The sequence below is a fragment of the Spinacia oleracea genome, chromosome 6, assembly GCF_020520425.1.
Source record: "Spinacia oleracea cultivar Varoflay chromosome 6, BTI_SOV_V1, whole genome shotgun sequence".
NCBI lineage: Eukaryota > Viridiplantae > Streptophyta > Magnoliopsida > Caryophyllales > Amaranthaceae > Spinacia > Spinacia oleracea.
The window spans coordinates 71,002,351-71,021,481 of NC_079492.1; the positions used below are offsets into that span (position 1 = coordinate 71,002,351).

A 19,131-nucleotide genomic window follows, 5' to 3' on the forward strand; every position below is an offset into this window, starting at 1 on the left:
ACGTCTGCTATGTCAAAAAAAACTTGCGGAAAAAAATTAGGGTTTTAAACCTAGGCTCATGATACCATGACAAATAACGCTTAAATTCTGATATTCTCATTAATGAACTCCGTATATATATTACATACGAAGGCTAATTCGGTAACTCCATATATCCTAGAATATTTCAATATTCACGTAATATACTCTGTATATACTATCGTAACAGATACACAAATTATGGAATAGAGAATTTGAAACTGAACTAAAAAGCGAAAATAGGTAAGAAAAGAGTCGGGATAGGGAATGAGTTTTTTTTAATTTAACCCATGTGTAGCACAAGTTAGAACATAAAACTTAAAAAGTCATCTAAATAAAACTAGTGTAGGAACACTAATCAAACTCGTTACAGTACTTTGAATTATAATCCACGCAAAAGTTAATTGGGAATTCATGCTACTGGGAAAAAAAAAAAGTTAATTTGGAAAGATAATTTAATAATTTAAAGAAGTTGGTGTTTAACTTCAATTTTCAAACACAGCAGTTGTTAGTTTAAAACGTTTTTAATTGATCAGACCTTTCTCCTACCGCTATATTCGTTCCACACTTCCATGTGAGGTTGTTACTATGGACTTACGTTGTACTACGTACTTGGCTACCGCTAATACACAACTCGCCTTAGTCGCCTATATAACTAAGTGTTACTCAAACAGTCATTTCATCAAAATACAACAACATTCATTCTCTATTCTATTAACCTTTTTCATTATTCAATAAGCTTCTTCCGCTTTCTCTGTTTTTGAAGCTAACTAAAATGAGCAAATTAGCATTAGCCATATCTACTATTTTGCTAGGATTATGTTTCTTAAACATCAGTGTTCACGCCTTTGTGGCTTCGGGCTGGCAAAAGGCTCATGCCACATTTTATGGCGGTAGTGATGCTTCTGGAACCATGGGTACGTGTATACTATTTACTTCATTACTCATTAGTCAATATCATGTATGTCATTGTCTATTTTCAGTTTTCAGTTTTCAATTTTCGGTTTTAAGCTAGAATTCAAAAGTTACATAACATAATTTGTATAATGAAGTCAAATAAATGGCACGTACAAAAATATTTAGGTGATAAAATTAATAGGTTAAAGTGACATAGGACTGAATGTTTATATTTTTATGCAGGGGGAGCTTGTGGGTACGGAAACCTGTACTCTAATGGCTATGGGACTAGTACTGCGGCTCTGAGTACTGCATTATTCAACAACGGTGCTGCCTGTGGGCAATGCTATAAGATCATGTGCGACTATAAGACTGATCCCAAGTGGTGCAGGAAAGGAACTTCTGTCACTATTACAGCCACAAACTTCTGCCCTCCTAACTATGCATTGCCAAACAATGCTGGAGGCTGGTGTAACCCACCTCGCCAGCACTTCGACATGGCACAACCTATCTGGGAAAAGATTGGCATCTATAGAGGTGGAATCATTCCTGTCATGTTCCAAAGGTTTGAACCTTTTATTTGATTAGAATGTTGTCATACTTATTAATCAGGTTAAACTTTCACTATTTTTTCAAAATGTTGAACAGTTTATTATTTTGTTGCAGGGTTCCTTGTATAAAGAGAGGAGGAGTTAGATTCAGCATCAATGGAAGAGACTACTTTGAGCTTGTATTGATTAGTAATGTAGGCGGAGCAGGATCCATTAAATCTGTATCGATAAAGGGATCGAAAACAAACTGGATGGGTATGTCAAGAAACTGGGGGGCTAATTGGCAGTCATTAGCTTACCTTAATGGACAATCTTTGTCCTTCAGAGTCACCATTACTGATGGCCAAACACAAACTTTTAATAATGTAATTCCTGCTAATTGGAGGTTTGGTCAAACATTTTCGAGTCGTGTACAATTCAAGTAATATTCGCGCTTGCAGTACATGAAGTATCAAGTATGAACTGTGTGGGTTTAATAAGCCAGGATTATGATAGGCAGAGGTGTGCTCATTTCTTTTCTTTTTTTTCTCACTGAAGCTGCCCGCCAAATCTATCATTTGTAATAGCAACTATAATTAATATGTTGCTTTTACCATATACAAATTATACAAAATCTTTTGTAATTTCTTTTGTGTGATTACTTAGTGGCAGTGATTGAATTCAATTGCTTGTTTGTGAATTCAAATCTTGTCCTACCTCAATACAATGTCAATAAAAAATAGATACTACTTTTATCTACTCTGTTTTTACTTTTGTTCAACTTTCAGATGAATTATTGTGTACTACATCCCTAGATAACTTTGTGCCCATGAACTCTTTGTGCTCGATTCTCACGGCCGTGCGTAAAAAAAAAAAACTATTGCTGTATAAAAAACACATAACTTGTGTATTAATTACTCCATCCGTTTTGAAATAAGGGGACAGTTTACCTTTTCACGCATGCCAATGTAAATGTTTGGACATTAATGTCTCTAGTTTTGTATTCGTAAAAATTATAAAAACATGGTGTTAGAACTCACCATTAGGTTGAGTTTGTTGCTTGAAACTGATTATCAGTAAGCATTGAAAGAGAAAGAGATCAGAAAACTTTAGAGAGAATTTTATTTATTTCTGAAAGAATGAATTGAATGAATTACAGCAGCTGAGTAAACTATAAATACAATGTGATTGGTGATGTGTTCCAACCAATGAGAGAGCTACAAACTTACACATCAGCAATTACAATTGTCAGTGCAACATTATTACAACTGAGATCACCTAACAAACTTCTAACAGAATTCCTAAAATATAGGATAGGTAGTTAGAGCTGATGTCATAGCTTCTAGAAGATGGTTAGGCTTGTCAGCATACTGATGTGCTTGAATAAGGGGTGGCTTCCTCTGTGTAGAACTGATGCAACTGAGGACAATCGAAGTGAGGAGATTAGCTGTTGATCTTGAACTCTGTACACCAACACCCCCCCTTCAAACTTGGTGTGGGAAAGGTACGAACCATAACAAGTTTGGAAGATAGAATCCTGTGTTGGGGGAGAGTAGGGGTTGAATTTTTAATTATTTTTGTATGGAGTAGGAGGTAGGTGGGTTAATAGGGGTGGAGTGAGAAATAATATAATATTGTTAGAATATTTCCATTTTTAGAAACAGGTCAAGTATTAAGGGACGACCCGATAAGAAAAACAGGTCAAGTATTCCGGGACGGAGGGAGTACATCCCTAGATAGCCTAGCCCATGAACTCTTTGTGCTCGATTCTCACGGCCGTGCGTCAAAAGAGTACAAGTGCATGGCTAAAAAAACATGGTATTATGATAGAAAACCGATGATGTGTGTTGTTTTGTAAAAAAAAATTATTGTTATGCTTCATCCGTATTTACTTAAGAGATACACTTAATACGGTCGGAGAAGGCAAGTATATCCCTGAAATAAATACGGAGGGAGTATAAGAATAGTTTTTTTACAAAAATAACGCATATCATTTTTTCTATCATAATTGAACTGAACTGAATGCTCCTGAACTAAACATAACTGAACTGAAAAATAAGCTATGAAACTGTAATTAACCCAAAACGAACAGAGCCACCATTGTAAGTTACGTAGTACTTAACAATCACTCCTTAACAAATAAGAGGCGCAACCTAACCTGTTTAAGCATATATGTTATCGTCCCGGAATTAAACACAATTCATTTTTTTATAATTACTATGAGGAAGAACAAGTGTTTCATCAAGTCGTCATTTTATCACGGCTCACCGGCTTTAGCTGCCGACAAAAACAAGGGAGAAAGAGGTTAGAATCAATTGACTAAATAAATAAAACAAGTTGGATAATGGATTAAACTTCAAATTAATGAAATGGAAAAGTCATAGGAAAGAGAAGATCATTCACTCAATAAATTTTATTATACGTTTGACCTAACTTAATTCATTTAATCAAAAGCCAATTATAGATGAAGCATCAACTTGTTGTTTTCGTACAAACTATAGTACTTGTTGCTTTTGCATGCATTGACTAACATAGTGCTACGGATGTTCAATTTTAGCGCGAAAATTAATGCGTATAATTAGGGGATCAATGTTCCTTTAGTGTCCATAACTATTTTTTTAATTAAAAGTTGATAACTAATTTGGAAAATTAATATAAATTTATACAAGCAAATTTCAAGTTGCCAACTAACTTTGCAACTAACTCTACAACAACTTAAGCACACTTGACATGAATCTTAATAAAATTTAACTCATGTGGGCAGGAGAGATAATGAATTAATTGGTATCATGAGATAAAGGTTTACTTGAGAGTAAACAAATGAGTCATTTCAATATTTACAAAGGTATATAACGGGGATAAATGTTGGACAAATAAGAAAAAGTTTTAAGGGAAACTAACAAATAAAAACAAATCAATACAGAAACAGAACTAACATTCAAGAAAGGAGGGAGTACAACAGATTAAAGCGCGTGAAAGTTGTGATACAAAATCTCGTCCTCTTAAGCTATAAGGGCGACAAAAAATTTGCCCGCCAAATCGGTTGTTAGCGTCGTCCTATTAGTTTCTCGGGGTAATTGTAATATTTATTAACAACCAAACTTCTCTAGTTATTTAAATTTCTTTAGGATGAATAAGATTGACTTTAACATAATATAGTTATATCCATGCTTTAAAGTTAAAACATTATAAGATTGATTTACAAGAGGTCTTGCATGCATAACTTTATAAGATTTATATGCATAACTTTTACCCAGTTTTCTTTAACTTTTACCCAATTTTCTCTAATTGTTATATTATTAAAAAAAGTTGATAGATAAATTTTTTAAAAGGCTAAATGATAAATTTTATACATTATTAGTGATTTTGAAAAAATATTTTTTTATTAAAATGAAAAAATTATCAGTAAAAAATAGATAACTTTTACGTATATAAGGGTAACTTTTAAGCTTTTTACGTTAACTTTAACTTCGGTGTACAATATTTATCGTACACTCGATGTAAATAAGAATTTGTGATTGACTTAAACGTAATCGGGTGTGGTTAATCATGTTGAAAACAAATATGTAATAAACATAATATTGTATAAATGACTAATTGATTAGAAAATAGGTTAGAACTAGTATTTATATGATCGTATACAGATAGGTGTTTGATAAATTATACAGAATTATATTGTATACTTAATAATAGTTATGATGTGAATTAATCCAAATATCAAAGGTTTAATGTAAATAATTAAACAAAGCCCTATGTAAATAAGAATTTGTGATAACTAAAACTCTATTACATATTTGATAATTACCTACGCATAGAGTGTTTTATATGATTACGAATATGCATAAACTCTATTACGAATATGCATTAGTATTTTGAGTTGTATGTGAGTATTGCTAATATCGGTAAGCTTCTAGCTTTCTATCCATCGAGATTAAACTAAAATCCAAATAAACTCTCCTTTCATCTTGTTAATTCTAATAGTACGACATACCATCACACCAAATTGTTCAGGCTTGGATACAAGCTGCATGCAGCAATTGTCCACGATGATCTTGTTATACTCAATGGTAAGGTACTGTGCTGCAATCTCCCGGCAAGATTTTAAGAAAAGCCCATCTGCAAGTTTCATGATGTTGGCTTTATGCACAACAGTCACTTTCTTTCTGTTGTTCAAGTAAGCATGTTCAAATGCATATTTCGCATAGTCGTTCTGAGCAGGTTAGCAAGACGTGTCAAAAAATTATTATACAATCTTCAACATCCACCACCAATACAACTCCGAATATGTCTATATCCATTACAAGTTTACAACCCTACTTGAATATTTGCCCATCAATATTTCATCACATTTTTTTTTTCAGGCGTTAATATTTCAGAAGTAGGATAAATTCCCATCAAAAGCTTATATGTATTTATATACAAAAAAGTAGAAGAGAAATAGGATAAATTTTAGTTGGAATCTATCTTTATCATATTATTTACTATCTTATCATATTAAGCGTTCAAACATGGCAAGACTCTAATATAATTTATTTAATCAGTTAATAAGTTAATTATATGTGATGACGTGGAAATCCTACGTGGACGCTCTAAATGCTCTCCAAAAAAACTCCCCTTTATATATATATATTAGTAGGTGCCACATAGATATTTTAATTAATTAATTGTTAATATATACAACTCCATCTAAAATCAAACACTCTAAAAATTAAAAAATAAATCTAAAATAAAATTCATCCAAATAATCTAAAATAAAACAAATAAATAATATATATATATATATATATATATATATATATATATATATATATATATATATATATATATATATTCTTCACGAATGCAACTTATACTGGGATTCCTTGCTTTAGTCATATAAGATCATTAGAACACCAACTAGTTAATTAATGATATTTTTTTTTTTTTGCATATTGTAGCACACCCTCCTTGATATCAATTCGCAAGTGGAGTAACCATCGAGCGGGTACCGTGACTCTATTGATTTCACAAGTCAACTGCATCCGTTCTTTTTTGAAGAAGCTAAGACTTATTTACCGACCTGGCATAGTAATTGATATAGATCATTGTTTGTCTGACCATGTTTTTTTTGAGTAAGCTATCATCAAACCAAAATCCCATGATAACCGACTAAGTTGTTTGCATTGCATTCATTTGTATTGAATCTAAATAAATGTGTCAGCATCATCATCATATGTAACTACATCAAAAGAGTAATGATCTTTTTCCTTTGATCGGTGTGCTGAACCTGGACTCTTGACATACATCCAAACCCAAAGAACTAAATCCCTTTTTGGATATACGACATATATTCACTTCCGTACATGAATTTTCAATGCCATGTATGCTTTCCTGGCTATGTATATCAGTATATTGTTGTTACTTGACTATAAACTGCTCAATTGCGTCTCACTGTAGAGACTAATTAGCAAATCAAAGTGTTTTACTTCTTCATACAACTTGCATGCACCTGATTAATAATTCTGCTGCCCTCTTTTCTTTTAAAGTATCCGCAAGATTAACCATAAATTCGGGTCATTATTTTTTTGTAGCGTACTAAGTCGCACTTGTATGTCTCTATTTTACAATAGAATTTTTTCGACTTTTCTGCATACCAAATATCATCATCCAATAAATTTACTCAAGAAAATTATTGACACTATGAAGCCCGTCTCATGTGTAAGTTGTTCTTGTTTATTTGCCGATATGTGACTTGAGATATTAGTCTGTTGTTTGCTTGTAGAGGGAACTTCCAATGACTTAGTTTTTGTAGTTCGACATATTAACTCAAATTTGGGATTACGTACTTTGTATTTTTTTTTTATTGAGATGGGAAGGGGTGTATCCTTGACACGTTTGACTTTTGTATGTGTAGGTCTTCAATTTTGACAGACTTATTGTTTCGCTGCCTCGTACTCGAGATACAGTCAGGGAAATAGGCTAAGTAAGGTGATTGTTGTACACCTTTTTAGACTATATTTTTTTTACTTGCACCTTTTTTTGTATATGCCTTTTTTTGCACAGTGAACCCAACAAGGGTGTCAGGTCATCGTGTTTTCACAGTGAACCTGTCATCCTCAGATGATCCGTTTGAAGACCGCCTAATATCATTAGCAATCAAGTTCTTTTTTTTTTAAATCCTGTTTGATTCTTTCTCACCCTTTCTTGTTTTCATTGCAGGAATGGTATACCTTTCAGAGTTCAAGAAAGGTGACGACATCCATCTTTCGATTAGAGACAGCGAGAAAGATGATCTAAAAACTGGAACCCATTTTGTTATTCAGAGGTCGCTTCGGCGTCCTACTGGCAGTATGAGGGCAACTATCGATCAGGAAATCTTTCGCAGTGAGATGGCGATCCAAGTGACTCCAGGAACTTCTAGTGATCCCCCTTTTTATGTTCTCAAAAGCACTCTCCCTGATAGGTATCAACTAGATGCCTTGTCTCCAATGCTTGGTCGTCGTATTCTTTCGGGTTCAGTGGGCTGGAAGTCCAAAAATTTAAGGGTCTCTGGCGAGGCATCTTTTCTTCCTGGCTGGTGGGAGTGGACGGAAGATGTATTATCCCGCTTTGGAGACATTCTTCGTGTTTGCTCAGTGTACACGACAGTTCAGGCTTCTCTTTGTTTATACGATAAAGACCCCAACATTATCCGTGCCTTTTGTGAGAGTTGGAGCCCCACTACAAACACACTCCATACCATGACTGGAGAATGGTCTGTTTCTCTATGGGATATTTATAAGCTTAGGGGGTTGCCCATTCTTGGAGGAATTTATGATGAGACGATCCCTGATTATCATATGCTTGGAGCGCGAGATGAGAATGGTAATCGACAAATATCTCAAGCTTGCGTAATTCTCTTTACGGTCTATCATCGACTTGCAAAGGATCCTAAGTCGAAGAAAGGGGTTACCGCTCAGTTATGGATTGACTTTTGGTGCAAAAGGGAAAGGATTCACAAAGTCCCTCTTAAAAGACGAAGGTATACCGAGAGTCGCCCGAAGGTTACTAACAACCCTGATGTGAACATTGAAGCTCAACCAATATCTTGGTCACAAGAAGAAAATGACTTGTTTGACTCTCTTGGAGTTGTTGGCGCTAACAGGAGAGCAATCACTTATGTTGGAGCCTTTTTATCGTGTTGGTTGTGTACATTTGTGCTTCCCCAGTCTGAGGACAGGCTGATTAGACCGGGAACCTTTGAGACTGCTACTCTGATGGCGCGAGGTGAGACGTTTAGTCTTGCGGTGCCTGTGCTTACCAGCATTTACCGTGGTTTAAATAGCATTTCAAGCAATTCGAAGCCCTCCTATTCCAAGACTTTCTTCCCAACTCATTATGTCTATGCTTGGCTTGCATATTATTTCAACACTCATCACGATGCTGATCCTGTTCCATTCGGGCCTTTAATGGTCATATATTCAGGGGCGCAGGGGTCAAAATATTTCAATGACGGTGATGCACGCACTCTTATACATGGTGGGGCGAAAATGAATGTGGGTTGCATGATGTTGAATAAAAATAGGAATGAGCACTTGTTTGACGATGGTAACTTAGATAAAGTGAAGTTTAGTTACATGGTGGCTCTTCGCTCAAGTTATCTTGTTTTGCGCCGTGAATCTCATGATGGTCATTTTTATGTTGAACCATATTCCCCTCATCGATTTGGTAGACAATTCGGTTTTTGTCAAGAGATCACAGGTGTACTTCGTCGTGGTGTGGACGAGCGAAGTGTACCTTACTATGAGGCATTGAGGTATTGGTCAATTATACTCTTCAAAGACAGCCGGTCTCGAGTATTCACCCCAAGTCAGTCTCTCAATTGGAAGGAATTGGTGACACCTGAGTTCAAAAAGGTGTGGCCTACAATAAGTATAGGCGATTTGAGAAAAGGTGTTGATGTTCTTTGTTCGGGTGCAGTGTCTGACACGTCCAAGCCTAAACAATGTCAAGGTAACGAGAAAGGGGTACTTCGTCAAAGAAGTGATGTCATGCGTCCGGAGGGGACTGACGACACTCATAAACGACGTTCTTCCAGGACAGACAGTGCTCAACGCCCGTTGATTGGAGTTGACAACAATGATAAGACTACTAGCGATGCCGAGTCTGATGTCGACTTCAAACACAGACGAAGGGTAAGACAAAACTCTGATGACTTAAGTATGGACGTCGACGACTTGGGCGCTGATGGGTTTTTCTTGGACGTTCCCGAATCATCCGTTGTACCATCCAACCTTCAAATAGTAAGTACTTCTTATTTACTTACTGTCAGATTTTTCCTTAACATTTCTGTCTAGCATATCTTGTAAAGAAAGTAACACCCTATCAACCAAACAAAATAATCGCCCCTCAATTTATTTATTCTTAACTTGCAGGACGGTGATCTCGACTTGGAAGTTGATATAGGGAATACTGCGACTGACTATCTGTTTGCACAGGGTGACGACCCGTTTCTCCCTAAATCAACTCCTGGAAAAGGGAAAGAGTTGACTGTCATAAAGGACTTGGCTCCCATAGGCTCGGCGCAGATGAATTCGAATGTCAACTTATCATCCTCCCCCAAAAGTCAACAATCAGTCGACGGCCCTAACTCTCTTGAAGTTGCTTCTAAGGCTTTGGGCGTTCGACCTTCTCCCGTGAATGCCTCTAATCATGTATCGAAGACTGTTCATACCCATGCCATGTATGTTAGTTGAAACGCAAGGTAGACTCCTATGTTTGGTCTGTCAAGTCTTATCTTGCGTTGGAAGAGGCTGCAGCGAAGCGACAGAGATTTGACCAGGTGGAGCGTGAGATACACGCCCAAGCTGAGGTGATTAGACAAGTCGAGTCTGACTTTGCCGAGGCGCAGAAAAGGCAGAAACAGCTGGAGGAACAGGATATCGCGATCACGAAGAAGATAAACAGTCTTGAAGTTGAATTGAAGGAAGCTCGTGAGATCAAGAGTCTAAAATCAAACATTTAAGCCCGTGCGATGCACGGTTTTTTTTAAATATGATTTGTTAATCGTTCTTAGAACTATACTCACTTACTATTGTGATCAAGAATTGCGTTAATCATTTATTTTATTTTATTTTAATTGTGAGATCCAATTTGTACTTTTATTTTTTTAACTCTTATTAGTTATTACTATGGATAAATAACAAACTAAAACAACTACTCCCTTTGCCTCTAATGTTACACTTTCGAATGTTAACGGTATTCATAATTGAAGAGAATCTACTAAACTCTTTCCAATACTTAAGAAAAAACATATTCATGTAGGGTCTTGTTTGATCCATTTTTATGGGTACATTAAGAATATCAATGTTATTATTTTGTCTAATGTATTATTAGAGATTAAAGTGATACAAAATACGTATTGGCAAACATGAAAAATAGAAACTGTAATGTCTGATTATTTGTTAAAAAACAATTTAAAGAATTTCCTAGATCATTTTTCTAAATAAACCCGCCAAATCATTACAACATGTGTTATCATATATAAATAGGTGTTTTATAAATTACACATATAATAGAAAGTTAAAATAGATCCCTATTCAAGTTAGAATATAAATATTTTCTTAACATTGAAAATGTTTATGCATAAGAGTCTCATAGAAAAACCGAGTTTATAAAATGGTTAGTTCAATAATGGAAAAACTCGAGTTAGTTATTCATGTGATGCTATTAGAACTCTATTAAATACTTAATAATAATTATCATAATTAAAATTTATGATATGAATTGATCCAAATATCAAACGTTTAATATAAATAAAACTCTATTACATGCTTGATAATTATCTAAAAATAGAAGTTAATCGTATATCATGTGTATGTTATCGCACTTTTATAATAATGTATTAGTAAAGTAATTGTCATTACCTACTTGTTACCAGCTTTGAAACATTAGTTGTTGTTTTCTTGGTAATGTCGTGCTTAAATACTGTATACGACTATAATAATGTATTAGTAATTGTCATTTGAATTAATTATTCGCATCTAGCACTTGAAGAGTTGTAGTTTTGTAGGGGTTTAAATCACGGGTTACACTCTATGTTACGAATATCAAAGGCTTAATGTAAGTAAAACTCTATTATGTTAAAAAGTAGAAGTACGTAGGATAAATTTACGTTGAAAATCTACTATCATTTTGTTTGTTATCATCTTTTCAAATATTTATCTTATCACTATGGATAATTTACACGTAGTACAAAACATGGAAGAGATAGAATATGATAAATTTTCGTTAGGATATTTTATTCGTATGGGGTATTTTAAAGATAATTAGAATGCTATTTTAGTTATCATCTTTTATAATATTTATCTTATCATTATGGGTAACATATATAGAATATAAAGCATGGAAGAGATAGAATATGATAAATTTTCGTTAGAACATTTTTCATATGGAATATTTTAAAGATAATAATGATACTATGTTAATTATAGACTCCTTAAAAAAGTATTAGCATTATCTGACTCAAATTCCAACTGAAAAACGCAATCCAAACTGGGAAAAAAAGTTGGATCATAATCACACCATACATTAGAGAAGTGAATACTTATTAAAAATTAATTAGAAGCTATCACACCATGCATTATTTTTAATAGTTCGACTATTATTTTAAGTATAAGACCCCAAATTTAGATTCGTTTATGTTCAGGCTGACCATTATTTTGGTTTAGTATAATATGTTGGAGCCAACTATTAAAAACAACGTTGTTAATAGCTTAAAGTGTAGCCTAAACTATATCAATTAAAGTTGTTACCGTTTAGGCTAAAATTAAATTGTGTTTACGTATTGGTTTACTTGTTTACCTCTTTTCATCCATCACCTCTCACGGTTGTGATTAACGGTTTTATGTGTGATATTAGAGTAGAGTTCACCTTGCTTTTGTAGTGTACATCTTATATACGGAAAACCTATTGTTGCAGCATTAGTTTATATATGCAGCACATGATCTTGAATTTGTTTTTGTTCTCTCTTTACAGTGCTTAAACAAATACAAATTGTTTATCTCCAACATAATGGACTTGCTTAAAAAAGGAAATATCCAGATATCTAAACATCTAAAGAATAAGAGGGATCTGAGAAGGTAGGAGGAGAATTGAAAAAATGAAACAATTGAGGAGTTTGGCCAAAGTCTTCCTCCTTAATTGAAGCTAAGGGAATTCTATAGTATTTTAAAGGAAAAGGAAATGCAAGCAATTAAGGAGAGAACCAATTTACTTTTATTAATCATCAGCACAGTTTTAGGATTATACTTCATATAAACTCTAATTCAAGTCACGGCATTTATAACGCAACTTCAACTAAAATTGTGAAGGCTATTAAGATGAAAGCTTCAAACACATGAAGGTTCCTTTGAACCATGCAAACTACTTCGTATACCATTATATAATAACGAAAATACTCAGTATATAATTGTGTGCTCGTATATTAATTACGGCTACACGGACCTAATTAACTAAAATTATACCATCAACCGTGAGTTTTTGTGGATTGTTGAAGTAGGATTTTTGGTAGCCATGAGCTTATATGTATATATATACAAAAAGGTAAAAGAAAAGTAAGATAATTTTTTGTTGGAATCTATCTTTATCATATTATGTATCTATCTTTTTTTTTTTAATTAATTAAAATATATTAATAATGATTATATTTTAATCCAAGTAGAATTATAATGTAAATAAAATTCTAATGTAAATGTAAATAACATTCTAACGAAATTTTTAGGTGTTAGCACTCTTATGGTGTTAGGATTCTTAACATAAAGTAAGATTTTGATACCTAACATTCCAACGGAAACTTTGATCCAATGGAAATTTTAATTTATCCTTTTTTTTAATTAATTAAAATATATTAATAATGATTTTGTTTTAATTTATCTTTATTTTTAATTAATTAAAATATATTAATAATGATTTTGTGACTGGACATTCCTACGTGGCGTTCCGAATGCTCTCCAAAAAACTCCCCTTTATATATATAATATTAGATTAGATTATTATTAGATAAATAAAGAGCAAGATAGAGAAATTGATTGAGATTATCAGAAAACAACAATGCGATTCGAAATTAATTATTTGTATAGTTGTGTGATCAAGAAACTTTGAGTTAGTTGGATAACAATCATTGATTTGATACTCTATCATGTAATGAGCAATATTGAGCTCTAATAATCACACCCTTCATTGGAAAGTCACATGTATCTTAGTTCTATCATATTTACCAACTTTTTCAGATTTTTGTATTTACTAACTTATAAAATATATTTTCATATTTATTACCTTATTTTTATGAAAAATTTCGTGTTCACCACTTTTTAATGATTTCGTCTGATTTATATCTATGTGAGCTCTACTTAACCGACTTCTTTAATTTCCCTCCTATTCATCTGGTTTTCAATAGGGTTCACATGGACCGAAAATTGGACAAAACCCAATAAAGGTGGTGAATTTAAAACATTTATAAAATTAAGGTGGTAAATATAAAATTACATTTTATAAAATGGTAAATACAAAAATTTGAAACTTAAAAGGTAGTAAATATCAAAATCCCCTAGTTCTATTGTAGAATGTTATTAAAAAAAACATAGTGTAGCAAAACATTCTTTAAGATAGTAATTATATACTACGTATGATCACTAAAAGGATATTATCGGAGTGGAAAAGCTATTACGAATGTGTGTTTTAAAAAATCACACGTTAATTAATGTACTTAACTACTATTAATCTGGATTTAAAAACGCCTACAGTTAGGCACATAAAGAAAAATTTATGTTTGAATGAATTTGTCGACCGGACAACTTGATTATCACCCGTAAGTTACTGTTTGGGTACCCAATTGACTTTAGCCCAAAGGCCTAATAGGCTATAATCAACATAACACTACAAAATTATGCATCAATTAGAGATGGATTTTGAGACGGATACAATAAACGTCTCAAACTTGACACGAGTTACTAAAACTTGGTCTCTAAATTAAAATTGAGATGAAATTGTACATAGTTTTTCAAAAATTCCATCTCAAGTTTGTAATGGATTCGCAAAATTTCCGTCTCAAATTTTTTTGAGACGCCCTCTATAGAGACGCCCTATTTATGTCTCAAATCTGTCTCTAAACATCATTTTGAGACGGATTTGGACTATATAGAGACGAAATTCCTCGTCTCTATAAAATGATTATTTTGTAGTGTAAAAGTCGATCAAACAGGCCCATCGAGGGCTGACCAGCCAATCTAAACGTCCCACGACCCACCAAATAATAAATGCCCTACGTAGCATTTACAACACAAATACTACAAATAAGCCGTCAAGGAGCATAACTCAAGGTACGTCCAAATTATTGCCTTAACACTTACTCTCTTGAGAACTCTCTCTAGAATCTGAACCAAGTACTTACTTAGGAATCGGAGGGGCTTTCCTCGGAACACCCCGAGGCTGGTTACTTTGTTCATTGTGCTGGTATATTTGGATTATACACAATCAATCAAGCTAGATCTTCCACATCAACGAAAGGTCCTTCAATCCGAAGCCCATTGTTTAAACACCAGAACAATTTGGCGCCGTTTGTGGGGATGATACTACAAAGCCTTGAAAACACCACCACTTTTCAACCAAGAAGGGATAACCTCCACGACGTACTACGAGTCAGAGGACGAGTCAGAAGTGCCCCCACAACTGTAGGGGAATACAGTTAAACATACATAACATGTGCGGAACATCCCCAAAGCCAGGAAACATGATTAAAGCGCATATTAAGCATACACTACTACAAAAAATGGTAAAAAGACCCTTCCTAAATGGCCAAAGAGACCTCCTTTCAAGGGGCCTCTATCTCAGAGGTCTCTTTGATAAAGAGGGGTCTGTTTGTTAAAAGCTAGAGACCCTTCACGTAAGAAATGAGGTCTCTTATGTAAACTTGGTCAAAAATATTTTAGAAGGGAAAGAGACCCCATATTAGAGATATGAGGTCTTTTGTTAAAAATATTCAGACCCCTTATGTAAGATAGGAGGTCTCTTTGATTTTTTTTATTTTTTTTTATTCAAGAAATTAAGACCTCATATATAATATAGAGGGTCTCTTTGTTACTTCTAATATTTTTATATTTTACAAATTAAGACCCCATATGTTAGATATGGGGTCTCTTTGAATTTTTTATTATTATAACTAGAGAGCCCTTTTTATACCTAACGGGTCTCTTTGCAAATTTTTTTATTAAAAAAAAAATCGATATTACGTACGTAACTACGTACACCTGCTGCTATAATACGTACTTACACCTGCTGCTATAATACATAATTTGTAATAATTCAAGAACTTCCATAGTAATCGATATATTACCCAAAAAAAAATAAAAAAAAATCCCACAAGTAATGCTCAAAACGCAAAAGCTTTACATTAATTGTAATTTGCATAAACGTCTAAGCTTTATATCGCAATTTCAAAAAACGTAAAACAAAAACCAGTTCCAAAATATAATAATTCACAACAACTCACTACTACAAAATAGAGAATAGAAAACGCTGAATAGAGGACGGTTAAATTTGTTAAGCGTTATCTAGGAGTATAGAGTACGCATTGCTCTCATAACAGTTGTGTGAAAAAAGAATAGAGTACGGTTACCTTACCTAACCGTCTTATATTTTTTACCATAATAAAAAAATATATAAAATTTAAAAATACTTAATAAAATATAAAATTGTTTTTAAGATAGCCGCTTCATATTCTTTTACAAAACTATTTTTACAATAAAAAAAACCTTAATTAAACCAAGTGAACCATTTATTTTAAAATAATAAAAAAAATAACAAAGCAATTCAAATTTTAAGCAGTACTCCCAAAAGTTAGGCGGCAGATCGAAAATGAATTCCCAAAACTTATGAGTTAGGCGCGGGGAATTTAGAAAATTAACCCTGCACGTACTCCAACCTCTACCTCTACTCGCAAGAAAAACCGAAAACCTCTACACCGTCGCTCCTCACTCTGCCGTCGCTCCTCACTCTGCACCGTCGCTCTCTTGCACCCCTTTCCGGCCGCCTCCCAACCGCCGGTAAAACCCTCGGAAAAACACTCCAACCTCTGCTCGGAAGAAAACTTGCAACTCCTCCGCACCGCCGCTCTGCACCGCCCCTCCTCACGCTGCACCGCCTCTCCCTTTCACTGCTTTCCGTCCTCCTCCCAACCTCCGGTAAACCCTGGCTGCCCCACTGCTGCCTTCAATTTCAAGGGTTAGTATGTGCTTAATTCTGTTTCTCATTAATTTTATTTAACCTATAACCTAGGGATTATGAATATTTGTTTGTTTGTAATATATGATTAAAGAATTCAGTTTGATAATTTCCAAAATAAAAAAGAATAAGAAATTGTTTAGTTCAATCACGATTGATCAGCGTTGAATATGTTTATTGGCCTAATTGGTGTTTTCTTTGACCTGAATTTAATTTGGAACCGTGTTTTGATATTTACAATTGAATTTTGATGACTAGCTATTTTCTCGTATCAATAGGATGTGTTGGTGTTAATATTAATGCTCTTCTAAGGGATGATTATGATTTTGGATTTGTCTCTGCCTTGTTAGAGGCTTTAATTGATTTATTTAACATTAGCAATCTTTCGTTTGCTTAATACTCCGTATTATGGTTTCTCTGTGACCCAAGTTCTATTTGCCTAATTTTAGATCTTTAAGAATTCAGGTTTTTAATTGCCAAAATAAAATAGAGTAATAAATTGTTTAGTTTTCAATCACGATCGATCAGCCTAGGATTGTTTAGGGCATTAAGCTCCCCTTAGAATGGAATCGCAACAAAGTGCCGGTTGGGGATAACATAGATTACTTCGCATCTTACATTGGTGTTGTTGTTCGTGGTGTGAATATCAATTACACTGCATGGGATGAAGTTCCTAAAGAAGTCATCAATGAAGTTTATGACTACATTACAGCAAGAAGGATATCACTTCTAGTTTTTTTCTTCTCCCATTTGAATTTCGTTTTATTTTTCTTCAGTTTTTTCAGTTGAGATGCAAATTTTTGTTAGTTAATTGTTTAATCAGCCTGCAGTCAGGCTTCTTGGTTCTGTGTTGTTGTGTGTTGTGTGATGAAGAGTATTGCATCTCGTGGTTCTGTGTTTCTGCTTGGATTAGTAGCAGGGATGCAGGGTGTTTGTCTATGTCTTTAGGTTGCCAACCAGAACTGATGCCAAATCAACTAAAATATCAAGTTATTTAACTGAAATCCTAGGGACAGAACCGGTCAGTACTGAACTGATAAGAATTGATCTGATAAGAACTTATCTGATCAAAACTTATCAGAACAGAACATTAGAACTGACCAGAACTAACTGTCGTGTGTTCTCGCCCTCTCACTTGTCTCTCGTGTTCTGCACAATTCAAGAGAAACTATAAGGTTGTGGGTCATATATTTTACTTTAGGTGATGGCACCTCAAAGCGTCTATCTAAGTGCTACGGGGTAAATTTCAATGATGACTAAGGAATTTTCTGTTTAGCAGTTTAGTAATAGACTAGTAGTATGTAAATCTTAATGTTTCGTGACTGAATCCGCTTCTTTCATAGAAAGAAACTCTGCAAGTTTATGGATTCAGGTAGTTTAACTGTGCAAGTGTATGAATCCTGCCTTTTAGACTGGTAGTTGTTTGTCCGAGCTGTCCAACAATTGCACTGATTGTCGTATGGTTTTGTTGCTGTTTACAAATATTACTAAATGTTTATTGTGGATCTTATTTATGATTTCGGAACAAGGAAACTGTATTCGTGAGATAAATTATTTGTGTTCTAGAAATTGTATAGAAAATGTTTAGGAGAATTGACTTCTCTTTTCTAAAATGGAATTTTTCTTTCATGCCCCCCTTGAAAACAAGTGTTCGTGAAACTGGCTTATATGACGTCTCTTTTTGTTTGTGGGTTAATTATGATGTTGTTTACAAAACAGAGTTTTCCCAGAGACTTTTGAGAGGTCGCAACTCTCCCAGCTACCCAATACTCTCAAGAGGCCTTCCTTTCTGTCCTCCCTTCCCTTTTATTTACAATTTGGAATAATAAGACAAAAGCAATTAAAACAGCAGCTAGTGTATAAGACAACAGGCTTAATGAGCATTGTGTTCGTTGCCACCCAGTGTAGTGGTGCCTCCCTTTGCCAGAGTATCTGCAGCTTCAGTGTTCCCAGTGCCCAGTTGTCATTTCTGTCGCCTCCTTTCATATGTACGGAAAACATCAAGTGGGTGAGGTGAGTGTGTAGCATATACATATTGTTAAGTATAGCCAAATAGCAAATTGAAAGAATAGAATGGGCTTGTTTTAGTTCCTGATTTATTTTTGTTATCTTTCCATGTTTGTTGTCATCCCGAACTCCCGAACTCCTGCTGCTTGTAATTTCTGTTACATACTTTGTTGAACTATACAAATAATGATCTCTCAACCATAGATGAGCAAATCTTGTATGTGATCACTTAGAAGTTAGAAGTTAGAAGCATAGATCTTGCTGATATTTACATGTATATTTTGTTTGCTGCCTGCTTATGTTGTTGCAACAGCCTTATAGTTTCTCTTGAATTGTGCATAAGGGATTCACAGTGCCTGAAGAACGTAGAAGGTACGTGTTAGGGCGAGCTTCAATTCGGTGGAGATGTTTCAAGGCTAGATTAAGGAAAGTCTTCATGTAC

At 34.2% G+C, this 19,131-nt stretch overlaps 2 protein-coding genes across 2 annotated transcripts; both read left to right on the plus strand.

Annotated features, from left to right (window-relative positions):
* The first annotated feature begins 556 nt into the window (after positions 1-556).
* LOC130464174 (expansin-A11-like) lies at positions 557-2,204 on the plus strand. Its single transcript, XM_056833629.1, has 3 exons — positions 557-935; positions 1,159-1,480; positions 1,582-2,204. The coding sequence occupies exons 1-3, from the start codon at positions 794-796 to the stop codon at positions 1,889-1,891; spliced, it is 774 nt and encodes a 257-aa protein (XP_056689607.1). The 5' UTR covers positions 557-793; the 3' UTR covers positions 1,892-2,204.
* A 5,441-nt stretch (positions 2,205-7,645) lies between these two features.
* On the plus strand, positions 7,646-11,013 carry LOC130463255 (uncharacterized). Its single transcript, XM_056832332.1, has 2 exons — positions 7,646-9,706; positions 9,839-11,013. Exons 1-2 carry the CDS (start codon positions 7,646-7,648, stop codon positions 10,157-10,159), a joined length of 2,382 nt encoding a protein of 793 aa, XP_056688310.1. The 3' UTR covers positions 10,160-11,013.
* Positions 11,014-19,131: the final 8,118 nt, after the last annotated feature.